The following is a 23850-nucleotide window of genomic DNA, read 5'->3' on the forward strand; positions in this document are numbered from 1 at the left end:
ATCAACTTTGTGAAATAAAAAACACATATGCAGGTACATGCATCTCACAAACATGTACCTGTGTATGTAAACAGATATACAAATTTACCTTCTGCTCCTCTCCCCCAAGCAATTATTGAAAACTGATTATAATGGTCAACTTTGGAAATTTTTACTTTTCATTTGGTATCTTTCCTGACTATTCACTTTTTCTAACCTTATATTATTTGTCTTTTACACTTATTTAAACTTTTGGATGTTTAAAGAGGTTATCTAGGCAAAGAGCTAATAGATATTTTTGCTTCCTTATTTTTATTTTATAGAATTCTTTTAAAAATCCTAGTGAAACATTACATTAAAAACCTAAATTAAAACAAAATAAATAATATGTCTAGTCTCACTCCAAATCATTCTTAGTTTCCATTTTATGAAAATCCTACAAAAAATCCATGGTTTTTGTCCTTAGATTGGTACTTAAAAACAATTAACAAAGAAGTCCTTTACATTTGTGCATGTAAGAGAAAAATTCTTGGCCTTGAGATAAAAGTTAATTTCCAAAAGAAATTAGAATTAATCAACCAACTTCCTAATTTAAAAAATTCAAAAATTTTTGGTATAATTTTTAATTCCTGTTATTTTACTAAAATAGGCAATATTTATCTTAATTTACTAAAACAGTAGCTATAAAACAACTTAATTTCAACTTTTACTCTTAAAGTCTTTAGTTTCACAGATTGAGAGACTCATCTGAAAAGACTGCAAAAATGTTACTTCATTTACTTTGGAAAATAATGAAATATTCTGTGGTATAAAAAATAGTAATAAGGTTTGACTTGTACAATTGGGTAGAAGGGATGACATTCACTGAAATAAAGAAGACTAGGAAAGGAGCAAGTTTGGAGGATTAGGGATAGACCAATGGTTCTCAATGGGGATGATTTTGCCTCCCAGGGGGACATTTGGCAGTGTCTGGAGACATTTTTGGTTTTACAGCGGGTGAGGAAGTGCTACTGCCCTATGTTGGGATACTGCTAAACATTCTACAACACACAGGGCAGGCCCCTTCCACAAAGAGGAATCTGGCCTCAAATGTCAGTAGTGCCAAGAGTGAAAAACACTAGGTTAGAGTCCTCTCTTCTGACTTTGGCTACTCTTTCTCAGGCTTTGCAGTAGACTACTCTTCTTCTGTCTCTAACTACTCAATATTCTGTCTTTAGCCTACTTCCCTTTTCTCTATATTTTCTCTTGAGGATAACATCCATCTTCATGACTTCAACTGCCAGATCTATGTTGGTGATTGCCATATGTTATGTCTAGTCCCAACTGCTTTTCTAAATCTAAAGCATTGCTTCTCTTGATTTCCCTTCACATGTTTTCTTAACCCACTGCTACAACATTTTTCTTTTTTAGTAGCATTTGGTAGAAAACCACAGGGTCATTTATTTCCTAAACATTTATTTAGTATCTAGTTTGTGTAAAGGGCAGCACTGGTACTTAGAGGAAGGTAGTGATGGTGAAGATGAGAGGCAATCATGGTTAATAAGTACTTTAAATACATGATCCCTGATTATGGCAATAGTTTTAAAAGGAAGAAATTATTATCTCCTGGAAACTATACCTCTAAGTGTTTAATTGACTACTTAAATATCACAGAGCTTATAAATAACAGAGTATTTTAAAAGTCAGTTCTATTTTGACATTAAGGATTGAACTCTCTCTATTAAAAAACACTGAGGACAGCGGTGTAAAAGTGGTCTAGTTTGTACATAGCCAAAGGGGGATAGACGTAAATGATGAAGGTCTAAGAAGTTCCAGTAGCCTTTTCTTCAAAGCCACATTACACCCTCTTCTGGTTACTTACCATATATCATAGAATATAATACACCAGATAGTAAGATGAATTATTATTTTCCATAACTCTGGAAAAGAGAACAAAAACATTGCCAATTAAAGTATGACATCCCATCAATTGAGATTGAGATTCATCAAATGAAATTTGATAGATATTGAAACATTAAAAAAAATTAGACATTTAAAAAAGTAAGCCTTTAGAGATTTCTAATTTGTTAAAATACGAATAAATAAGTGACATTACATTCTATGACATACGGTGACTATTTTCCACATTCAATTACCATGGTTAATGCTAATGTGCTATTCCTCACTTTAGTCAACTAACACGTTTGCGTATTGTTTTTTAAAAGGTCCTAGGTAGTTTCCTGGCTCTGTGTTGCTCATTGGCAACTCTATAGTAAAGCCCTTAGCTTTTGAATAATTTCTTTGTTCTCCCCCCTCCCCCACACCTGCGCACCTATTCCCCCCCCGCCCCCGCCCTCCGCGCTTTTCCACAATCTATGCAGAGTTTACCATTTAGGAGTAAACCTAAATTTCTTCTAATTTTAAAATTGCATAGATTGTGTAAGACAGAACATAGATTTAGTTACATTTGGGGGGACGGGCAGAGGAAAAACATTAAATATTAAATAAACGCCTCGTCTTCTTAAGACCCTCCTCTGTAGAAACATTAAAATAGGGTGGAGTAGGGAGGGGAGGGTGGAGACGGAGAGGGGATATGCGTTTCAGGATACAGGAAATACGGTAAGCGCGAAACCCGGAGGAAGCTCTGTGCCTGGAAAGGACCCGCCGCCATCTCAGGTCTCGGCCTCGCCGGGCCCACTAGAGAGAGCTGACGCCCAGTCCTATAATCCTTATGGGGGACCAACCTTGTGCCTCCGGGAGATCCACACTCCCACCTGGAAATACCCGGGAAACCAGGCCTCCAAAAAAACGCTGCCTCCTAGCTCCACGGTGGGATTATCCAGAAGGAACCCCCAACGGAGGTAGTAACCCTCTTCCCTCCGCACCTTCTCCTGCATCACCGGGCCTGAAATCGCACCCTCCTCCTCCGGAGAAGTAGTAGAATATACTTCTCCCACCCCAAACCAGGTCAGATTCTTTTTCTCATCTTGAACATCCAGGCTCTCTGCAACTTAATTATTCAATTTCCCAGATCTCATTCCTCTTTTCTCTATTCTTTCCACGATTTCAAAATTTAAAAACAAAATAAACAAACAAAAAAGGGGGCATTAAATAGCTCTTTCACAAAATACGTTTGGGTGAAATTATGGATATTTATAGACATTAAGTAATTATTTTTAATATATTAGCTATGATAATTTTTATATTTTTTAAGAAATAGATTTAAATCTTTTGATATGCTTAAAAGTAATTCAGTGGGCCCGAAGTGGGGGTTACAAACAAAATGTTTATGAGTTGATCATAACTGGGTAATGTATACGTGGAGATTCATTATACTGTTCTCACTACTTTTGTGTATATTTGAAACTTTTCCACTTAAAAAGTCATTGATTCAAGATCAATAACATATGGAAGGCCTCATTCCTATGCTAACAGTCCTAATTCCTGTGCTGACAGAGGGTATTCTAAAGTGAGTCTTCAGGAATGTGTTTCTCTCTGTGTGTGGCAGGAAAATTTCCTAAGTAAAAAAAAAAAAAAAAAGGAAAAAGTTACACTGTGTAAGTGTAAAACCCAAGTGCTTGTTCAGGGTATGCAGGGATCACTCGGGATGGACAAAGTCATTCCGGTTGTAATCATGACCCATCAAAAAGGAAAGGGGAACTTTGGGTGGGCCTTAAAGGGTGAGTGACATCTGTCTTGTGGAAAGGGAGAGAATGCTTTTCAGGCCTGGTGTTTCCAGGACAAAAGCCCCAAAGCAGGCTTCTTCTGTGAAAAGCTTGGGTGTAACTGAATCTTGGAGAAAGACTTGGAGGTGCGATAGAGTGTTGCAGGGCCTTGAATGTTATGCTAAGGAGTATGTAGGTTTAATCCAAAGGTGGTGGTAACCATTGGAAGATTTTCTATCAAGTGATGTATTTTAGGAGTCCAGTTTTTCCTATCAGAAAAACAACCTTCTATTTAGATGACCTTCTAGAATGCAAGAAAGAAGACCAAATCTGACCCAAGCATCACAGATTCTTGTAATCCAAGGAAACAGGGCATCCTTTCTTCATTCACGCAATAAACCTTTATGGAGCCCTTGCAAAGGACTGGGCATTGTGCTGGGAGCTGTAGGGAATGGATGACAAGGCATGGTGCCTGGTACATAGTAGGAGTGAAATATATTTGAATAAATAAGTCAGTAAATTCTAGAATAACAGTGGAAACTAAGGAGGCTCTGGACTTGGGACTTAGAGATAGTGCATAGAAAAAGAATGAGCTCTGGTTTTGCTTGAAAGCATCATCCAGTCATTCCTTTACACTCTGATTTGCCTCAACTTTACTTCAATGTCCAAAAGGGTAATGGTGGTAGGGGGTAGGGCATAAGGATAGCAGTGCTCAGGTAGAAAACAAAGGAGATTGTGCAAGGCAAAAAGTTCAAGAGCTACATAATCTCCTCTAGTGATTCAAATCATTGAAAATTGTAATAATAGCACATATTTACTGAACATTTTTTATGTGCTAGACCCTGTTCTAAAGGGCTTCCAGAATCTATGCTCTTAATTTGCAGTAGACCTCTTTTAATACTCTCCATTTAACTGTTTTACAGGAATATATAATAGAAATGGGAGCATGGTAGATCTTAAGGACTTAAGGAGGCCAGGGGAGAGAGATGGACAATAACAGAGGAAATCATTTTACCTTATTTTATTATTTTTCAGTCTTTGAGGGATTGCAGAACGAATCCATTTCCTTGGTGCATTCATAAAATGGTTCATCTAGTGAAGACAATGAAGATTATTGACGCTGCTGCCCTGCTTTTTCTGATGTCCTGCACCAGGTAATTGTGTTTTTTAAGGTAATTTATTTACCAAAACGCTTATTAAGGGAGGAAGAGGAATAAGAGTTGTAAAAAGAAATAGCCAAACGAAAAACAAAGCTAGCACCAAATGGTAAAATTGAAACTTATTTTCTACATTATATGAAACCACATATACCATATCATAATAATGTAATTTATAAGCTGCTTTGTTAAATTCACTCCTAATTACCTTATAGTTTTTGTTGTTACTGGGAAATGTGTGAATGTGTTTAAAACCCATTTTCTGATTTTTTGCTGGTAAATGGGAACATGATTAATATTTTTACATACTGATTTTATATGCTACAGTCTTTCTGAATTCTGTTTGTTCTGATAATTTATAGATTTTCTGGGATTATATGTTAATTATATTGTGAATAATGGCAGTTTCTTGTCACTATTTCTTTTTTAGCTTTTCTTACTGTACCAGCTAGGATCTTCACTACAATGAGAAACAGTAACAGTGATAGAGGATTTTCTTCTCTTGCTTTTGAATTTACAAGGGAATTATACAAATGTTTCACGATTTTTAGATTTGCTTCTTCAGGATAAGGAAGTTCATTTCTAGGATTAGTATGCTGAGACATTTTAATTATGAAGGAATATGGAGTTTTTCTCAATTAATTTGAGAGTGTGACCATGTGATAAATTACAGTAATCAATTTCTAATGTATTTTCTGATTTTGGTTTCATCACCCTCACCATTGAATATGTTGTTTTTTAAAATTTTTGTTTTAATCTTTATTATTTTCTTTACTTGCTTTATGTTTGCTCTTTTTCTAATTTTTCTTCTGGACTTTTAGCCCAGTAACTATCAAGTTCCTTTTCTAAAATAAGAATTTATCACTATAAATCTTCCACTACATATGATGTTAAAAGAATTTCGCAGATTTTTATATGTAGTATTTTATTGTCATTCAATTGTAATTTCTCTTATGATTTCTTTTCTGACTCATGAATTTGTTTAATTTACAAACACATGGGGCTCTTTTGTAAAAATCAGATTGTGAAATCATTAGTCCAATTACCATTAAACTTCATCTTATTTTTTGCTTTAAAATGTTTTTTTTATCTTTCTGATAAGAAAAAGCAAAATTATGTATGAGCTTCTCATTCCAAAAGATTTTGGCCATATAAGACATTTCTTTCATTAACTACATAGAAATATATGTGCATGTTTTTGAATGATGGAATTATTCCTGATATTTATATTTGAGTTTTTAAACTATTTGTATGTTTTTTTTTGTTGTTATTGTTTTTTTTAATCTCAAGTTTTTATTTAAATTCCTGTTAGTTAACATATAGTAAAACATTAGTTTCAGGAGAAGAATTTAGTGGTTCATCACTTACATATAATACCCAGTGCTCATCACAAGTGCTCTCCTTAATACCCATCAACCATTTAGCCCATACCCCACCCACCTCCATCAACCCTCAGATTATTCTCTGTAGGTAAGAGTCTCTTATGGTTTGCTTCCCTCTCTCTTTTTTTTTTCTCCCTTCCTCTCTGTTCGTCTGTTTTCTTTCTTAAATTCCACATATGAGTGAAATCAAATGGTATTTGTCTTTCTCTGACTTATTTCACTTAGCATAATATACTGTAGCACCATCTACATCATTGCAAATGGCAAGATTTCATTCTTTTTGATAGCTGAGTGATATTCCATTATGTGTGTATATATATATATATATATATATATATATATATATATATATATATATACCACATCTTCTTTATCCATTCATCAGTAGATGGGCATTTGGGCTATTTCTATAGTTTGGCTCTTGTTGATAATGCTGCTATAAACATTGAGGATCATGTGCCTCTTTGAATCTGTATTTTTGTATCCTTTGGTTAAATACCTAGTAGTGCAATTGCTGGATCATAGGGTAGTTCTATTTTTGACTTTTTGAGGAACCTCCATACTGTTTTCCAGGGTGAATGCACCACTTTGCATTCCCACCTACAGTGTAGGAGGGTTCCCCTTGCTCCACATCCTCGCCAACACCTGTTGTTTCCTGTGTTGTTAATTTTAGCCATTCTGACAGTTGTGAGGTGGCATATCATCGTGGTTGTGGTTTGTATTTGCCTGATGATGAGTGATATTGAGCATCTTTTCATGTGTCTATTAGTCACCTGTATGTCTTCTTTGGAGAAATATCTGTTCATGTCTTTTGCCCATTTTTTAACTGGATTATTTATTTTTTAGGTGTTGAGTTTGATAAGTTCTTTATAGATTTTGGATAATAGTGCTTTATCTGATATGTCCTTTGCAAAAATCTTCTCCCATACCATACATTGCCTTTTAGTTTTTATTGACTGTTCCCTTTACTGTGCAGAAGTTTTTATCTTGATGAAGTCCCAGTAGTTCATTTTTGCTTTTGTTTCCCTTGCCTTTGGAGACGTATCTAGCAAGAAGTTGCTGTGGCCAAGGTCATGGAGGTTGCTGCGTTGTTCTCCTCTAGGATTTTGATGGATTCCTGTCTCACATTGAGGTCTTTCATCCATTTTGAGTTTATCTTTGTGTATGGTATGAGAAAATGGTCCAGTTTCATTCTTCTGCATATGGCTGTCCAATTTCCCCAGCACTATTTATTGAAGAGACTGTCTTTTTTCCATTGGATATTCTTTCCTGCTTTTTCGAATATTAGTGGACCATAGAGTTGAGGGTCCATTTCTCCGAGTCTCTATTCCATTCCGTTGATCTATGTGTCTGTTTTTGTGCCGATACCATACTGTCTTGGTGATCACAGCTTCAAAATATAGCTTGAAGTCTGGAATTGTGATGTCTCCATTTTTGCTTTTATTTTTCTGGGATGTTTTGGCTATTCCAGGTCTTCTGTGGTTCCATAATTGTTCTGGCTCTGTGAAAAATGCTGGTGGTATTTTGATAGGGATTGCATTAAAAGTGTAGGTTGTTTTGGGTAGTATAGACATTTTAACCATGTTTGTTCTTTCACTCTATGAGCATGGAATGTTTTTCCATTTCTTTGTGTCCTCTTCAGTTTCTTTCATAAGTATTCTATAGTTTTCAGAGTACAGAACATTTATGTCTTTGGTTAGGTTTATTCCTAGGGATCTTATGGTTTTTGGTGCAGTTGCAAATGGGATTGATGCCTTGATGTTGGTACATTTTTGATTACTGATTTCCTTGCTGATTATGGGTCTGTTCAAATTTTCTAATTCTTCCTGTTCCAATTTTGGTAGTTCGTATGTTTCTAGGAATTTTTCCATTTCTTCCAGATTGCCCATTTATTGGCATATAACTGTTCATAATATTCTCTTATATTTCTTGTGATCTCTCCTCTTTCATTTGTGATTTTATTTCTTTGTTCCTTTCTCATTTTTTGATAAATCTGGCTAGGGGTTTATCAATTTTCTTAATTCTTTGATCTGTTCTGTGTTTTTTTTTTGTTTCTATATCATTTATTTCTGCTCTAATCTTTATTTCCCTTCTGTTGGCTTTCGGCTTTATTTCTTGCTCCTTTTGTAGCTCCTTTAGATGTAAGGTTAAGTTGTGTATTTGAGACTTTTTCTTGTTTGTTGAGGTAGGCATGTATTACAATATACTTCCCTCTTAGCACTGCCTCTGCTGTGTGTTTTCATTTTCATTTGCTTCTGTGTACTTTTTTATTTTCTCTTTAATTTCCTGGTTAACCCATTCATTCTTATTAGGATGTTCTTTCACCTCCATGAATTTGTGGTCTTTCCAAATTTTTTCTGGTTTGATGCTAAATTTCGTAGCATTGTGGTCTGTTATGCACAGTATGATCTCAGTCTTTTTTGTATTTGTTGAGGACTAATTTGTGACCCAGTATGTGATCTATTCTGGAGAATGTTCTATCTGCACTTGAAAAGAATGTGTATTCTGCTACTTTAGGATGAAATGTTATGAATATATCTGTTAAGTCCATCTGGTCCAGTGTGTCATTCAAAGCCATTGTTTCATTTTTGATTTTCTGCCTAGATGATCTGTCCATCGTTCTAAGTGGGAGCACTAAAGTCCTCTAGTATTATTGTATTATTGTCAATGAGTTTGTTTATGTTTGTTTGATTTACATATTTGGGTCCCAAATTGGGGGCATAAATATTTACAATTGTTAGAAATTCTTGTTGGATAGATCCCTTAATTATGATATAGTGCCCTTCTTCATCTCTTCTCACAGTCTTTGGTTTAAAATCTAGTTTTCTGATATAAGTATTGCCACTCTGGCTTTCTTTTGACATCCATTAGCATGATGAAAGACTCTCCATCCCCTCACTTTCAATCTGCAGGTGTCTTTAGTTGTAAAATGAGTCTCTTTTAAGCAGCATTTAGATAGGTCTTGTTTTTTTTTATCCATTCTTATGCCTTTTGTCTTTTGATTGGAGAATATAGTCCATTTACATTCAGATTGACTATTGATAGATATGAATTTAGTGCCATTGTATTAACTGTAAAGTTGGTATTTCTGGGTGTTTTTTTTTTTAAGATTTTATTTATTTATTAATGAGAGACAGAGAGAGGCAGAAGGAGAAGCAGGCTCTCTGCCGAGCAGGGAGCCCGATGGGGGACTCAATCCCAGGACCCTGGGATCATGACCTGAGCCGAAGGCAGACACTTAACCATCTGAGCCACCCAGGCGCCCTGGTATTTCTGGGTATTTTCTCTGTTACTTTCTAGTCTTTGTTGCTTTTGGTCTTTTTTTCTCCACTCAAACAGTCCCCCTTAAAATTCCTTTCACAGCTGGCTTAGTGGTCATGAACTCCTTTAGTTTTTGTTTGTCTGGGAAACTTTATCTCTTCTTCTATTCTGAATGACAGCATTAATGGATAAAGAATTCTTGGCTGCATATTTTTCCCATTCAGCACATTGAATATATCATGCCACTCTCTTCTGGCCTGTTAAGTTTCTGTGGATCCATCTGATGCAAAGCTGATTTGTTTTCTCTTCTAGGTTAAGGAATTTTTTTCCCTTGCTGCTTACAAGATTCTTCCCTTATCTGTGTATTTTATAAATTTCACCGTGCTATATCTTGGTGTTGGCTTGCTTTTGTTGATTTTGATGGTAGTTCTTTGTGCCTCCTGGATTTCGATATTGTGTCCTTCTCCAGATTAGGAAGTTTTCAGCTATAATTCCCTCAAATAAACCTTCTGCCCCTTTTCCCTTCTCTTCTTCTGGGACTGCTATGATACAAATGTTATTACACTTTATGGAGTCACTGAGTTCCCTAAGTCTACATTTGTGATCCAGTATTTTTCTTTCCTTCTTCTTTTCAACTTCATTATTTTCCATAATTTTATCTTCTATATGACTGATTTCATTTCTCAGCTTCTTCTGTCCTTGTGGTCATTACATCCAGTTGGTTGTGCATCTTGGTTATAGTTTTTTTATTTCTGCCTGACTAGTTTGTAGATCTTTTATCTCTGCTGTAAAGTATTCCCTAGTGTATTCTATGCTTTTTTTTCTCAAGTCCAGCTAGCATCCTTAAGATTGTTGTTCAGGCATATTACTTATAACTGTTTTGATTAGATCACTAGCCATTACCTCTTGGTCTTTCTTGTGGGATAGATTCCTCTGTCTTGACATTTTGCTTAGATCTCTGTCTTCTGTGTGTTCAGAAAGACTATTACATTTCCTGCTCCTGAGAGTAATGGCTAAATTAAGAAAGATCATATACTGTCCAGAGCTTGGCACTTCAGGAAGTTTTTTTTGGTGTATTTTGTGTGTACTCTGCTGCTGTGTTTTGGCTGCTCCTTCACTTAGGTCAGTCCTCTGCAGAGTTTCTCCTTGCCTACAGTGGGGAGTGTTTGGATGTTGGACATTGTGTGGTGGGTTTTAACTAGGTGTGTTTTGATGTGCTTGTTAAAAATGGCTAGATCCTATTTCCCGCAAAGCTGAAGTTTTCTAGTACTCTGTGGTCAGTAGACTTTGTTTGTGCAGGGGGTTTGTGCTGGTCTTCTGGGGGGAGGGGCCTGCTGCACTGGTTCTCAGGTGGACTTGGCCTAGTGGAGATGCATCTGCAAGGTACAGTGGGGTGGGGATTGTTATAAGCAACTGCAGCTTCCTCTGGGGGTGCTGTGTTGTTCACTGAAGTCTGTCTGTGCTGATGGATGGGAGGGAAATGGCCTCACCCCATTCTCATGTCCCCAAAGAGGGGAGTTCATGCCTGCTCCTGTTCAGGAAGCCCTCACAGAAGAGCGAACTATCTCCCCCTGTATGTCCCAAGATTCCATCAGAACCCTGTCTGTGTCTGTGCCATCCACCTGCCTGGTGGCACAGTGTTCTGTGTTTTATTTCAAGGGTGAGGCAGGGTTTCAAAACTCTAACAAATTTTAGGAACCTGGCAAGGTGCAAACCCACATTGATTCTCTGGGGAAGGTCTCGCCACACTGTGGCTCTGGTCAGTTTGTCCCAGAAAAGCAGCTGCGTGACTGTGCAGGGGTTCGGCATTTATGGTAGACCTCAGCCAAAAGCCGGCATCCAAGTTAGCTGCCTTCAGCAGGTTCCTTTGCTAGTTTGCTAATTAACAGTGCTGCTCAGTGGTGCCCATTGTTTCATCCCATCTCAGGATATGCCACCTCTCCCACATGCACTCCAAAGAGGGGAACTGTCTCTCCCAGTGCAAATGAGGGTGTCCTCAGACCATGCTGTCCACTTCTGGGCCTCTACCCTCTTCCCTAGACGAACACTACTGTACCCACCTGGCACAACCCCAGCGATGGTGCAGACTTCTGAAACTTCAGACTTTGAGCTCCACTGCTTGTAAAAACAAAAAATAATCAGCCCCTCTCCTTTTCACAGTCAGTGGTTTTGGGGAAGTGTGTTTCTTGTGTAATCCCCTGTGTGTTGGTTTCTCTCTCTCTCTTTCTCTCTCGATCCTCGCTCTGTGATAAGGCCTCCCTCCCTTCTGAAGCACCTGCAATTCTCTTCTCCACCAAATCAACTGTCTGCAGCTCCTACCTTCCATGATGTGGCTGCTTTTCTCCCTCTACATGTGCAGTTTGTTCTCAGTCCTCAGAGCAATTTCTTGGGTGTTCAGAATGATTTTATATTTATTTGTGTTCAAGGGACAAGGCAAGCATAGGGTCCCCCAACTACTCCACCATCTTAACTCATCCTCCTCTAAACTTTTTATTTTGATCTAATTCTACAATTCAAAAAAAATTGTTAGAAAAAAATAGAACATTACAAAGAACTCCCATATACTCTACCCAGATCCACCAGTTAACATTTATCTATGTTTGCTTTTTTTATTCTCTGTTTCTTTTTCTCCTTCTCATCCCCCTTTTCCCTCTCCCTGCTCTTTTTTCCTTTCCTCCTCCCCCACCCATCTCCTCTCCTCTACCTTCCCCTCTTCCTCTGCCCTTCCCCTTCTTCCTCTCTCTCTCTGAGCTATTTAAGAGTTCCTAGCAGATATCATGCTCGTTTACTGGGAAATACTTCAGTGCATATTTCCTCAGAAGGATGACTTTCTCTTAAATAATCTCACTACATGTGTCAAAATAGAAATTTGACATTGTTCCAGTTTTTGTTTCATAAACCTTTATTTTCAAGATTATCCAATTATAATCAATGAAAAAGGGATGTGTTTGGAAGAACATATATTTCAAATGGACAATGCAAGCTATATTAATAGTTCTTTTTTGTCTAGCTTTATTGAAATATATTTGGCATATAACATTGTTGCAAGTTTAAGGTATACAGTAAGGTGATTTGCTCTATCTGTATATTACAAAATAATTACCACAACAAGTTTTCACAGTCATTTCACACAGTTACCCTTTTTTTTTCTCTGTGGTGAGAACTTTTTTTTTTTAATTATTTTTTTAGAGAAAGAGAGCACGCGAGCGGGAGGGGCAGAGAGAAAGGGAGAGAATTTTAAGCAGGCTCCATGCTCAGCACAGAGCCCAGTGCAGGGCTCAATCTCCTGACCCTGAGATCATGACCTCAGCCGAACTCAAGAGTTGGACGCTTAACTGACTGAGCCAACCAGGTGACCACTGTGTGGTGAGAACTGTTAATATCTACTTTCAGCAACTTTCAAGCATACAATATAGTATTGTTAATTATAGTCATTAAACTACAATGTTAACTATACTATAACTATAATTGTAACAAATGAGTACTATAACTATATCATTATCTATAGTATAATGTATATCATGCTATATATGTATTAGATATCCAGAACTTATTCATGTTACAACTGAAAGTTTATACCCTTTGACCACTTTCACCAATTTCTCCCACCCTCCAATCTCTGGAAACTACCAATGTACTCTCTGTATTTATGAGTTTGTTTTCTTTTTAGTAAGATTCCATGTATAAGTAAGATTATGTAGTGTTTTTCTCTATCTAACATAATTCACTTAGTATAATGCCCTCAAGTTTTATCCTTTGGGTTGGAAATGGCAGGATTTCTTATGGATGAGTAATATATCATTTTATATTTACATTGTGTTTTCTTTATCTTTTCATCTGTCAGTGGAGACCTAGGTTGTTTCCATGTCTTGCTTATTGTAAATAATGATGCAGTGAACTGGGGGTGCAGATGTCTCTTCAAGAATAGTGATTTTATTTCTTTCATATATATACCTAAAGGGGACTTGCTGAATCATATAATAATAGTTAATTTTGTTTCTTTTCAAATTTTTATTTAAATTCTAGTTAGTCAACATATAGTACAGTATTGGTTTCAGGAATACAATATAGTGACTCATTACTTACATACAGTACCCAGTGCTCATATAACAAGTGCCCATACCCCACTACCTCCTCCATCAGCCTTCAGTTTGTTCTCTATCTTTAATTTGTTTCCCTCTTTCTTTTTATTTTTTATTGCCCCTCCCATATGTTCAACTGTTTTGTTTCTTAAATTCCACATCTGAGTGAAATCATATGTTATTGGTCTTTCTCTGACTGACTTATTTCATTTAGCATAATATACTCTACCTCCATTCACGTCATTGGAAATGGCAAGATTTCATTCTTTTTGATGGGTAAATACTATTCCATTGGTGTATGTATGTGTGTATATATGTACACACACACACACACACCACATCTTCATTATCCATTCATCAGTCAATGGACATTTGGACTCATTCCATAGTTTGGCTATTGTTGATAATGCTGCTATCAACATCAGAGAGCATGTGTCCCTTTGAATCTGTATTTTTCTATCCTTTGGTTAAATACCTAGTAGTGCAATTGCTGGATCATAGGGGAGTTCTATTTTCAAACTTTTGAGGAACCTCCGTACTGTTCTCCTGAGTGACTGCACAACTTTGTATTCCCACCAGTAGTACAGGAGTGTTCCTCTTTCTTCACAGCCTTACCAACACCTGTTGTTTTTTTGTGTTGTTAATTTTAGCCATTCTGACAGGTGAGAGGTGATATCATAGTGATTTTGATTTGTGTTTCCCTGATGATGAGTGATGCTGAGCATTTTTAATGTGTCTGTTGGCCATCTGGATGTCTTCATTGTAAAAGTGTCTATGTCTTTTGCCCATTTCTTAACTGGATCAATTGTTTTGTGGGTATTGAGTTTGATAAATTTTTTATAGATTTTGAATACTAACCCTTTATTGTCTGTCATTTGCAAATATATTCTCCCATTCTGTAGGCTGCCATTTAGTTCTCTTGATTTTTTCCTTTGCTGTGGAGAAGCTTTTTATCTTGAAGTCCCATTAGTTCATTTTTACTTTTATTTCCCTTGCTTCTGGTGATGTGTCTAGTAAGAATTTTCTATGCCTAGGGTCAGAGGGTGCTGCCTGTGTTCTCTAAGATTTTGATAGGTTCCTATCTCACATTTAGGTCTTTCATCCATTTTGATTTATTTTTATGTATTGTATAAGACAGTGGGCCAGTTTCATTCTTCTGCATGTGGCTGTCCAATTTTCTTAACACCATTTTTTGAAGAGACTGTCTTTTTTCAATTGGATGTTCTTTCCTGCTTTGTCGAAGATTAGTTGACCATAGAGTTGAGGGTCCATTTCTGGGTTTTCTATTCTGTTCAGTTGATCTATGTGTCTGTTTTTGTGCCAGTACCACACTGTCTTGATGGCTACAGCTGTGTAATACAGCTTGAAGTCTAGAATTGTGATGCCTCTCATTTTGGCTTTCTTTTTCAACATTCCTTTGGCTATCCTGGGACTTTTGTGGTTCCATACAAATTTTATGATTGTTTGTTCCAGCTCTGTGAAAAATGTTGAGGGTATTTTGATAAGGATTGCATTGAATGTGTACATTGCTGTGGGTACTCTAGACTTTATTTATTTATTTATTTATCAGAGAGAGAGAGAGAGAGAGAGAGAGAGAGAGCGCACAAGTAGGGGGAGGGGCAGAGGGAGAAGGGAGAAGCAGACACCTCACGGAGCAGGGAGCCTGAAGCAGGGCTTGATCCCAGGACCCTAGGATCATGATCACAGCCAAAGGCAGACGCTTAACCGACTGAGCCACCCAGGCGCCCTAGTATAGACACTTTAACAATGTTCTTCTAGTCCCTGAATGTGAAATGCTTTTCCATTTCTTTGTGTACTCTCCAATTTTTTTCATAAGTGTTCTGTAGTTCTCAGAGTATAAATCCTTGAACTCTTTGGTTAAGTTTCATCCTACGTATCATATGGTTTTTGGTGCAATTGTAATGTGATCGATTCCTTGATTTCTTTTTCTCTTTCTTCATTATTGCTGTATAGAAATGCAACAGATTTCTGTATGTTGATTTCATATCCTATGATTTTGCTGAATTCATATATTAGTTCTAGCAGTTTTTTGGTGGAGTCTTTCACATAGAGTATCATGTTGTCTGCAAATACTGAAAGTTTGACTTCTTCCTTACCGATTTGGATGCCTTTTTATTTCTTTTTCTTGTCTGACTGCTGAAGCTATGTTTTCCAGTACTATGTTAAATACAGTGAGAGTGGAAATCTGTATCTTGTTCCTGACCATAGAGGAAACGCTCTCAGTTTTTCCCCTTTGAGGATGATGTTAACTGTGGGCCTTTTGTATATGGCCTTTATGATGTTGAGGTATGTTTCTTCTATCCCTACTTTGTTGAGTGTTTTTATTAAGAATTGCAGCTGTATTTTGTCATGCTTTTTCTGCCTCTATTGACAGGATTATCTGGTTCTTATCCTTTCGTTTATTAATGTGTTGTATCACATTGATTGATTTTTTGGATATTGAACCACCCCTGCAACCCAGGAATAAATTCCAGTTGATCGTGGTAAATAGTCCTTTTAATGTACTGTTGGATTTGATTTGCTAGTACCTTCTTGAGAATTTTTGCATCCATATTCACCAGGGATATTGGCCTGTAATTCTCCTTTTTACTGGAGTCTTTTTCTGGTTTTGGAATCAAGGTAATGCTAGCCTGTAGAAGGAATGTGGAAGTTTTCCTTTCATTTCTATTTTTTGGAACAATTTGAGAATTATAGATACTATCTCTTCCTTAAATGTCTGGTGGAATTCCTCTGGGAAGCCATCTCTCTCTGGTCTTGTTTGTTGGGAGATTTTTAAATACTTTCAAAGTTTTCAGTATTCTTTCAATTTCTTTCCTGGTTATGGGTCTTTTCAAATTTTCTGTTTCTTCTGTTTCAGTTTCAGTAGTTTTTATGTTTCTAGCAATTTGTCCATTTCTTCCAGATTGCCCATTTTGTTGGCATACAATTTTTCATAATATAATCTATGATTATTTGTATTTTTGTGGTGTTGGATACTATCTTTCTTTCATGATTTTTTTCCTATTTGGGTCCTTTATCTTTCCTTTTTGATAAGTCTGGCTAGGCACTTATCAATTTTATTATTTTTTTTTCAAAGAACCATCTCTTACTTTCTTTCCTCTGTTCTACTTGGGTTCTTTCTTGTTTATTTGTTTCTGTATGATTTATTTCTGCTCTAATCATTGTTATTTCCCTTATTCTCCTGGCTTTAGGCTTTATTTGCTGGTCTTTTTCTAGCTCCTTTAGATGTAAGTTTAGGTAGTGTATTTGCTTCTTGAGATAGGCCTGTATTGCAGTATACTTTCCTCTTAGGACTGCCTTTGGTACATCCCAAGGTTTTGGACTGTTATGTTTTCATTTTCATTTGCTTCCATGTACTTCTTTAATTTCCTGGTTGACTCATTCATTCTTAAGTAAGATGTTCTTTAACCTCTATGTATCGATGGTCTTTTTATAGTTTTTCTTGTGGTTGACTTCAGCTTTTATAAAGTTGTCGCCGGGGGAGGCCTGGGTGGCTCAGTTGTTAAGTGTCTGCCTTCAGCTCAGGTCATGATCCCAGAGTCCTGGGATTGAGCCCCTCATCGGGCTCCCTGATCAGCAGGAGACATGCTTCTCCCTCTCCCACTCCCCCTGCTTGTGTTCTCTCTCTCTCTGTTTCTTTCTCTGTCAGATAAATAAAGTCTTTAAGAAAAATAAAGTTGTTGCCTGAAAATATGTATGATATGATATTGAACTTTTTGTTCTTGTTGAGGCCTGATTTGTGACCCAGTATGTGTTTAAAATGAGTCTCTTGTAAGTAGCATATAGATGGGTCTTTTTTTTTAATCCATTCTGTTACCCTGTATCTTTTGATTGGAACATTTAGTCCATTTACATTCAGTGATTATTGAAAGATACGAATTTAGTGCTATTGTGTTATCTGTATTGTTGGTATTTCTGGTGATGTTCTCTGGTCCTTTCTAGTCTTTGTTGCTTTTGGTCTTTTTTTCTACACTGACAGTCCCTTAAAATTTCTTGCACTGCTGGCTTAGTGGTCACTAACTCCTTTAGTTTTTGTCTGTCTGGGAAACTCTCTCTCCTATTCTGATTGATAGCCTTGCTGGGTAAAGAATTCCTGGCTGCATATTTTTGACATTTAGCACATTGAATGTTTCCTGCCACTGCCTTCTGGCCTTCCAGGTTTCTCTGGACAGATCTGTTGTGAACCTGATCTGTTTCTCCTTGTAGGTTAAGGACTTTCTTTTCCCTTGCTGCTTTCAGGATTCTTTCATTGTCTGTGTATTTTGTGAATATGAGTATTATATGCCTTGGTAATGTTGAGCATTTTTTTAATTTAATGGGAATTCTCTGTCCTTTTTGGATTTTGATGTCTGCATCCTTTCCCAGATTAGGTTTTCAGCTACAATTTGGTCGAATAATCTTTCTGCCTGTTTTTCTCTTTCTTCATCTTCTGGGCCTCCTATGATACGAATGTTACTACCTTTTAATAAGTCACTGAGTTACCTAAGTCTACCATCGTCAGCCTACCTTCATGGTCCATTACTTTTCTTTTCCTCTTCTTTTCAGCTTCATTATTTTCCATAATTTTATCTTCTGTATCACTGACTCCTTCCTCCACTTCATCCATCCTTGCTTTTATGGCATCCATTCTGGTTTCAATCTCCATTAAGGCATTTTAATTTTGGGGGTGACTAGATTATAGTTCTTTCATCTCTGCTGTAAGGGATTCTTTATTGTCTTCTATCCTTTTTTTCAAGCCCAGTTAGTATCCTTATAATCGCTGTTTTAAAATTCTAGTTCAGACGTCTTACTTATATCTCTATTGATTAAATCCCTGGCCGTGAGTTGTACTTCCTTTTCTTTCTTTGGTGAATTTCTCTGTCTCATCATTTTGTTGAGAAAAGTAAAGAAGAAAGAAAAACAAAGCAAAAAACAAAAAACGTAAAGACTAGATCCTGGGTGTGTTGGTCTCATTGTTAAAAGAATCTAGACCCCCCCCCCCGAAAATAATGAAATAAAATGAAAGTAAACAAAAAATAAGGAAACATTTATATAAGATACAAATAAAAATTAAAAAAATAATAATGAGTTAGAGAAGGTATTGAAAAAAATAAGAAAATAAATGAAGAAATAATAAAGAATAAAACTAAAAAGGAAGCAAGATCCTATTTCCCTTAGAGCTAAACCTTGCAGTACCCAGTGATCAGTAGATTTGGTGAGAGGGAGGTGTTTGTGTTCATCTTTTGGGGGAGGTGCCTGTTGTGCTGATATTCAGGTGGACTTGCTTCGAGGGTGCTGGGGGTTGGGGCTTGGTGCAGGCGATTCCAGCCTCCACTGTGTGGTGTTGCTTTTCTTCATGAAGGCTTACAGCACTGATGGGCAGGATGAAAATGGTGGCACCCTGGTTTCTAGCCTTGGAGCTAGCCCCCCACTCTTCAGTGAGCCTTCAAAGAAGAGCAATCAACCACTCTTCTGATGTCTCCAGTTTCCGTCAGAACCCTGTGTTCACCCCACCTGTGTCCAAGTTTTTTTCATGTCAGGTACACGACTGAATTTCAAAACTGCAAATTTTAGGGACTCCTGTGTTGTGGACCTGTCTTGTTGCTCTGGCGGAGGGTCTTGTTGCACTTTTGCTGTTTGCCGGCCAATCTAGGAACATAGTCTCACGACCACTCTGTGGTTCGTAGTTTATAGCAAAACAGAGCAGAAAGCCTGTACAAAGACTGGCTAAACAGGATTCCCCTGTCCTATGTCTTGGAACAGTGCAGCATGTTGGCGCCATCTGGTCTACTTATGACCCAGGGGATCCTTAGACCACACTGTCAATCCTGGGGTTCTGACCTACTTTCCCATCTGAGCACCTTTAAGCCAGGGCCATTCCCCCATGGTAGCAGACTTCTAAAGGTTCAGATTTTGCACTCTGCTGCTTGCAGTACTTTGCAGTGGCCTCTGTAAGCAGGGCTCCCTCCCTGCCACGGTATCCATAGCTGTATCTCCCCCAAGTCAACTCTCTGCAACTCTTCATCTTTCAAGTGTGGTCGCTTTTCTACTTGTAGACTTGCAGTTTTTGTTTTATCAGATTGATGTTGTGGGTGTTTGTAATGATTTGATAAGTATCTAGCTGTATTTGAGGGAGGACACAACCTTAGAGTCCCCCTACTGCTCCACCATCTTAACTCCTCCCTCCAAAATCCACTGGTTTTAATATCCATTGGTAAGTCTTGACTGAAACAGTTATTAGTATGATGGCTGCAATATGGTAATTTTGAAATTCCATCTTTTTTGCTACAGGTATAAATTTGTATTCTACTTCTACTTCTGTCTGTTTACTTATTTACATTATTTTGGACCCGTTCATTTTTACTTTATTTCATGAATACCTTATTGCTATCATTATTTATTTTAATGCTCAAATTAACTCAGATTTAACCAGTGGCAATCCATTCAAGCTGGCTTCTCTGTCCTTTTGATCTGCTCCCATCACTCTGATACTTTGACATCAACATTTTCTTAGTTCCTTACTTTCAAGCTTGTCTTTTATTCCCTGCCTTATTGACTATTTCTATGTGGAGCTGTGATTCCTTTAAGTGGGGTACAGTATTTAGAAACCAAGACATGGGTACGTGGATATTTTTTAGTTTCACATTTTGTTATTCTTCTCGTTTAATTTTACTTAGTACAGGTAACATGGTTTATATGATACTGTTTATTTAATATTTGAGATTTGCCTTATGTTCTAGAAAACATGATCAATTTATAAGTGTTTCATATGTGACTGAAAAGACTTTGTATATTCTACCTGTTGAATGTGGAGTTCTATAAGTGTCCATTAAATTCATTGTATTGTTTATCTGTCTTCTATATCCCTATTAATTTTATTTGATAGATCTATCAGTTGCTAAAAGAGGTAAATTTAAAATCCCCCTCTGTGATGGTGGATTTGTCAAATTATTGTAGTTCTGTAATTTTTGCTTTGTATATTTGACACTTTGTTATTATGTCCATACAAGTCTAAACATGCATCTATTATCATTTGAGTGACCCATTTTACTTTTTGCATTTAAAGTCTATTTTGTTTAATATACTTTTCTTTGGATGGTATTTCTTTTTCAGTTCTTTTAATTACTCTCTTTTTTTTCTTACTTTTATTTTTCAGAATATGTTCTGCAAAAAAAAAAAATACAGTGAATACATTGATTTATTTGTGAATTTACCAGCAGAATTTATAATTAGCAGTAAGGATAAGCTTTATATATGAAAACATTATTTTTCTTCAGGTTTTTTTTATTTTATAAAATTTCAACTCTTCAGAAAAGTCAAAAGACATCTTTCATGTAGATCCATCCATTTTTTATTTTGCTACATATAATTTTTTCTTTATAAATGTATACATGTTTCTGTTATGTATTAATATTATATATGTTATTATATCTATAATTATAATAATATGTATGTATTGCTGAACCATTTGGAAGTAACTTGCAGATATTATGACACTTCAGCCTTGAACACTTCATTATTTCTCAAGAGCAAGGGCATTACTTCCATTACATTCAGAGAAATTTAACACTGATACAATTCTGTTAACTAACATACTGTCCCAAAGTTTCAAAATTGTCTTGACAGTATCTTTCAAAGCTTTTTATTTGTTTTGGTACAGGATCCAGTCAAGGATCATGCACTGTATTTAGTTGTAATGCCCCTTTAAACTTTTTAAATCTAGAATAGCATCACCTCATCCTTTCTTAAAATTTTTTCAAAATATTGGCAGTTCTCATGAGTCCAGGCAGTTGTCCTGCATATGTGCCACAATTTGAGCTTGTCTGTTTCTCCATGACTAATTTAAGCATTTTTAGCAAAAAGACTACATAGGTGATGCTGTGTCCTTGCATCATATCGGGAAGCACAAAAGACTGGTTTATCCCATTCATTATTCATGATGCTAAGTTTGACCCTTTTTAAAGATTTTTTTAAGAGCAGTTTTACATTCACAGCAAATTTGAGAAGAACACATTGAGATTTCTCATATATCCCTTACGCCTACACATGCATAGCCTTCCTTGTTAATGAACATTCCCTACCAGAGTGGTACATTTGTCACAATTAATTAACCTATACTGACATACAATAATCACCCAAAGCCCGCAGTTACATTATTTCACTCTTGGTGTTAAACATTCTGTGGGCTTGGAAAAATGAATAATGACATGTAATCTCATTATAGTGTCATATAGAGTATTTTCACTGCCTCAAAAGGCTTCTGTGTTCTTCCTATTCACCCCTTCCTCCATGCTTCTGGCAATCACTGATCATTTTACTGTGTCCATAGTTTTACCTTTTCCAGAACATGAATAATTGGAATCATACAGTATATGGCCTTTCAGATTGGCTTATGTCCATTAGTAATATGCATTTAAGGTTTCTCCATGTCTTTTCATGGTTTGATAACTCATTTCATTTCAGAATAACATTCCATTGTTTGAATGTAGCAGTTTATTTATCCATTCACCTACTGAAGGACACTTCGTTGCATCTAAAATTTGGCAATTATGAGTGAAGCTCTATACACATCTGTATGCAAATTTTTGTGTGGACATGTTTTCAACTCCTTTGGATAAATATCAGGAAATACCATGGCTTGTATTTTTATTTTTTATATTTATACTTGGATATTTATATGTACATACTATATATGTATATATGTATACATATATTTTTTAAACCATTGGACAATAAGTTGCCTCATGAATCCTGTGTGATTCAGTATTTTCCTAAAACCATATTCATTTTTCACCAATTACACCATTAAGTGCCATTTATTAAAAAAAAGAAAAGAATTTGGTCCAGGATCCAATCCATAATCATGTTGTGTTGAGCTATCATGTTTGTTTAGTTTGCTTCAATTTGCAGTAGTTTCTTAGACTTTCTTTGTATAGAAAAAATAGTTTTGAAGATGATAACAGTCATTTTATAGAATGTCCTTGAATTTCAGTTTTTGTGATGTTTCTTCATGATTACATTCAGTTTATGCGTCTTGTCAAGGAATATCACTGAAATGATGTTTGGTTCTCAGTGTATTGTGTCAGGAGGCACATGGTGTCATTTTGTTCTATAACTTTAACTTTTAATCTTTTGTTACAGAATTTTGTTCAGGAGATTGAAGAATGTAAGGCTTTGCCCTTCGGTGATGTCATAGATAGCTAGGCAGGTACTAAAGTTTTTTTTTTTAAGATTTCATTTATTTATTTATTTAGATCATGTGAATGGGAGGAGGGGCAGAGGGAGAGGGAGAGAGAGAGAATCTTAAGCAGACTCTGCACTGATCATGAGTCTGACATGTAGCTTGATCTCATGACCATGAGTTCGTGACCTGAGCTGAAATCAAGAGTCGGATGCTAAACCACCTGAGCCACCCAGGGTCCCAAGAATTACAGTCATGTTTTTATGGACACGTCATTATGATGGAATTAGGTTTACCTAACAGGCTGCATATTTTTTGTGTACTTTACCTGTTTATAGAAGTGCTTATCTTTATATGGAGTTGTCGCATCTATTCTACCATCATATTTTCTTGCCTTAGAGTATTTATTAGTCTGCCTATTGGTCTATTTCTCTCAGAAGAGTTTTTCAGCAGCTTCACATGCACAGTGTCCTTAGGCACATTTTTATGTAAGGTTAGCCAGTTTTTTTCCATACCATTACATAAGCTCCTTCCTATACTACTTTCTTATTTTATAATTATTTCAAATACTTTATTTTGTGAAGCCAATTCATATTCCTTATTTTATTATTTTTTTAAATTCCAGTATAATTAACATACAGTGTTATCATAGTTACAGGTGTACAATATAGTGATTAAACAATTCCATACATTATTCGGTGATCATCAGGATGAGTGTCCTCTTAATCCCCTTCACCTGTTTGACCCATTCCCTATCCACCTACCCTCTCTCGACCATGTTTGTTAATATATATAGTTTACATATATATAAATAACCATGTTTGTTAATAGATATAGTTAATGTGGTTTTTGGTTTGTCTCTTTTTCCTTGTTTGTTTCTTAAACATATTAGTGAAATCATATGTTACTTATCTTTCTCTGATTGACTTATTTTGCTTAGCATTACACTCTTCAGCTCCATCTGTGTTGTTGCAAATGGCAAGATTTCATTCACCTTTGTGGCTAAGTAATACAATGTGTATATAAACCACATCTTCTTAAATAAGAGAGGGCAACAAACCATGAGAGACTCTTGACTCTGGGAAACAAACTGAGGGTTGTGGAAGGGGGAGGTGGGTGGGGCAATGGGGTAACGGGGTGATGGGCATTAAGGAGGACACCTGA

General features: G+C 36.4%; 1 protein-coding gene across 5 annotated transcripts in view; it reads left to right on the forward strand.

Annotated features, from left to right (window-relative positions):
* Window positions 1-23850, forward strand: part of NBDY (negative regulator of P-body association) — a 398281-nt gene that overhangs the window by 59728 nt on the left and 314703 nt on the right. For 2 of the 5 annotated variants that reach the window (XM_088028786.1, XM_088028785.1), the window contains exons 1-2: window positions 2627-2925; window positions 4659-4777. In XM_088028786.1, the coding sequence (XP_087884912.1) occupies window positions 2690-2896 (207 nt within the window). In that variant the 5' untranslated portion in view covers window positions 2627-2689 and the 3' untranslated portion in view covers window positions 2897-2925; window positions 4659-4777. Of the gene's footprint in view, window positions 1-2626; window positions 2926-4658; window positions 4778-5210; window positions 5495-12612; window positions 12827-23850 lie in introns of those variants that run through there. The other 3 variants (XM_028093101.2, XM_028093100.1, XR_015769464.1) reach the window with 3 other exon arrangements.

Source organism: Eumetopias jubatus, unplaced genomic scaffold (genome assembly GCF_037043125.1).
Source record: "Eumetopias jubatus isolate StellerSeaLion01/CBP00866 unplaced genomic scaffold, mEumJub1_p1.0 scaffold_11, whole genome shotgun sequence".
NCBI lineage: Eukaryota > Metazoa > Chordata > Mammalia > Carnivora > Otariidae > Eumetopias > Eumetopias jubatus.